Source organism: Marmota marmota, unplaced genomic scaffold (genome assembly GCF_001458135.2).
Source record: "Marmota marmota marmota unplaced genomic scaffold, marMar, whole genome shotgun sequence".
NCBI lineage: Eukaryota > Metazoa > Chordata > Mammalia > Rodentia > Sciuridae > Marmota > Marmota marmota.
The window spans coordinates 1,331,911-1,335,311 of record NW_026000001.1 but is presented as its reverse complement, the minus strand read 5'-3'; the positions used below and the strand labels follow the sequence as shown (position 1 = coordinate 1,335,311).

The 3,401-nt window shown below is 56.1% G+C and overlaps 1 protein-coding gene across 1 annotated transcript in view; it reads right to left on the bottom strand.

Annotated features, from left to right (window-relative positions):
• The window catches only part of Rhod (ras homolog family member D), a gene marked incomplete at its 5' end in the record, with an annotated part of 9,116 nt that extends 5,715 nt beyond the window's left edge, over positions 1-3,401 (bottom strand). Inside the window, one exon of the mRNA XM_015503046.1 lies at positions 3,318-3,401. Coding sequence (XP_015358532.1) covers positions 3,318-3,401 — 84 coding nt within the window. The remainder of the gene's footprint in view (positions 1-3,317) is intronic.

The window sequence follows — 3,401 nt, the reverse complement described above, 5'->3', positions numbered from 1 at the left end:
ATAAGAGACAGGGGCGGGGCTGGGGACTCCACTGTGTCACTATTAGGCCCTCCTGCCCTGGGGGCATTCTATACTGTCTGCATCTTGGGCCTCGATGGCTTGCTCAGGTTGGTTGGTAGGGCCACAGTGTGTGTTCTCTGTTCTCTTCCCATCCCATGCCAGGTGGGGCCCCCACCCGCCTGTGACTCAGGAGGACTTTTGTGGCCTATTTACTGGCTAGCCCACTTGCTGGCCATCTGAGACAGACAGGCCTTGGCCGGTTGGGAGGAGCAGCACCATAGCAGCAGGACAGTACTGACTCCAGGACACCTGGGAGGCCACAGAGGATGGCGGGGGTCACTCAAGAGTGGGCAGCTGGGGAAGAAGGCCTTGGATCTGCCACTCTTGTCATTCTCTCTACCAACTGAGAGTAATAGGGGCCCAGCCATCTGCCCACCCCCCACCTGCCTCAGGTCCTTTGCCTGTTGGGAGACAGTGTGACCTGGTAATGTAGGTAGGATCATTGGTGCTGGGATCAGCTAGGCTTGGCTTAGGGTCTGGCTCTGGCACCTAACATTTGTGGCCTTAGGCCAGCTCTGTCAAGGATTAAAGGGGAAGAGTGTCACCTTATGATGTGGTAGGGGGATGGACTGGCAGGAAAAGCCCCAGCACAAAAGCTTACTACTTAGCTGATCGCCAGAGGCAGTGGCTACCCTATCCCCTGTCCATCCCTCCTCAGCCTCTACATTGAGGTGTCTTCTGACCCAAAATGCAGGCTGGGTGACACAGAGCTCCTGGGAGACACTCAGTGTCTTGCAGAGATGTGAGTGGTGAAGATCTGGAAGCTCACCTTTCACTGAGGCCTTTGAACACTCGCGGCCTTTCCTGGCACCATCCTTGATCCTCGTGACCTTGGAGAGCAGTACAATCTTTGCTCTCCCATTCTCCAGAGAGGCCCCAGGAGGGTAGTGATTTGGCCCAGGTGATATGCTAGACAGCTGGGCAGTTACAGAGCCAAGTCCCCCTGGCTCTAGAGCCCAGATTCTGTCCCCAGCACCTGCCTCTCCTGAAATCACTAACTCCAACTCCTGATGCCCGGAGTGTACAGGAAAGTGATCAGGCCGCCCCTATGACTTGAATTGTCACTGCCCTTCCCCTTACTCTGGAATGTGGCCCCGGAGACACTCTATACTTTTTATTGTGTTCTTTGACCCCCAGGGAGGGTCACCCTCTGTCCATGGGACAAATAAGTACCTAATCTTATCTGCTGAGCTATACTCAGTCAGGAAGGCAGGGCTAGGCCTGTATTGGGCCAGGACAGAGATGACTCAGCCCGGGGCCTGCCCTCATGGGGCTCACACACCAACAGTGGATCATTACAGAATCGGGGACCCAGCTCAAGAGAGGGTGTCAGAGTCTCCCCAGGAAGGATGCCTATGGGGGCTAGACCAGAAGGGCTCAGTGAACTGAGCAAGCAGAACTGGGTCCTGCTGCCTCTTGTTGACATTTTGGGGCCTTTGGGCATTGGCTCTGTGGAAATGGTTGTGTTCCCAAATTCCAGCCAGAACTGGGCAGGGGCTGTCACCCAGCCCTGGATCCCTCCCTGCCCCAGGAGCTCTGTCCACCTTGCTTTCATCTGCCCTGTACCTGAGGTTGGACCCCAGTGATGAGTCATTGTGGAGTCTTCAAACCCCCAGTCTGCTCTCCAGCCTTTGTTTAGGGCAGGAAGCCTGGGAGATGGGACCCCATCCTTCCTACTGCTGGCTCCCTAGGCTTCCAGGGTTGCCTGAAAGAGGAGGCTGAGTCCAGTGGGCAAGGCATTGGGGCTGGTCAGCCTGGGCTGGACCAGCACCACCACAGCAGGGCTGTGGCCTCTAGGCAAGGCTGCCTCCCTGGCCTATTTTCCCATCTGTAAAAAACTTTCTGGCTCTTGAATCTTGTGGTTCTTTAATAGAAGGTGCTTTTAAAGTGCCAGGGAAACCAGACAAAGAGAGTCCATCTCTTGGTGATGAGCATGCCCACCTCTCCCCTGGCTGCCCCAACATGTCCTCCAAAACGGTCCATGGAATGTAAAGTGTGCATTTCCATGTTGTAAAGCTCAGAAATTGCCACGATCTCACCATCTAGGATGACCGATCCAGGACATCAGTGGAGAGGGGCCGCCCTTCCACACCCCAGTCTTGTAGATGCCCTCCCCTGGGCCCCCTGTGGCATCTCTCCAGCATGCCATCATAATGGTTGGGTTCCCATGGGCATTATCTGGGGGCCTAGAAACCCACCCCCAACCTAAAAAAATCTGCAACTAGCCAAAGAAAGTGATGTCATTCAGCTCCGCAAACCACAAAATGAATGGCTGGATGTTACCACAGTGGAAAGAAAGGCCCGGTGCTGTTTGCAGGCCCGGCCTCTCCTGCTTCAACCATCAGAGGCCTGTACAACCCAGGAGGAGGCTCACTGGAAGAGAAAGTGGGGAGGCTGGACACCACCCATGGGCTCCTTGGGCTCTCACTCCTTCCTGGGCCCAACCCCTGCCCCTGGCCTGGCCCTTGGTGCCTGGGGAGTCCATCTGGACAGCCAGTCAATAAGAAAGTCAGAGAAGGACTAACAGTCAACAGGCCCAGGGCAGCCAGGATGCGCCAGGTGTCACGTTGAGATGTCCAGTGGCCTTACCTTCCTCTACCTCATGTCCTACCAGGTCGCTGTGGCCCATGGGGCAAAACTGAGGCTCAGAAAGGCTAAGCAAGTTACTCAGGGGCACTGGGGTTTGTTAGAGGAGAGCCCAGGTGCCAACCCAGCTGTCTGACTCCAGAGTTGGCCTGCTCTTCTCCTCTGAGGTGTAGCCAGGGGATGAGCACTGCATGGACAAGGGCCAGAGAAGAAATGATGTTTCCCAAGAAGGACATTTGCCAGTTTTCAGAGAGTCCTTCTTGTGCGCAGGTTCAGAGCTAAGCACTTGACCTCTGGTAACAGGCTCCTCTATTAACTCAGGTGGTCACTTTCATTATTCCTATTCCAGTTAAGGAATCAGGCACAGAGAAGGGGAAGGGCACACAGCTGTAAGTGGCGAAGACACGATTTGAATCCTGCCAAAGACCTCGGTCTCTCAGCCTAGATGTGCCAAAGGGCTCCCTTGGGATGTACTCAGGGGGTCCAACTCAGTCTCTGGGTCACGCCTCCCGGGTAGGTGCCATTTGCCCGACGTTATATATGACATCTCTGGGAACTCCACTCCCCAGGGCAGATTGAGAAGAACTCTGCCCTTGACCCCACACCCTGCCCGGGCCGCGTGCACCCCTGCACACACAGGGCGCGCTGGGTCGCGGAGCGCGGGCACTCACCTCCGGGAAGTCCCCAGCGGCGAAGACCATCAGCAGCGACGTCTTCCCGCAGCCGCCGTCGCCCACCAAGACCACCTTGACCGA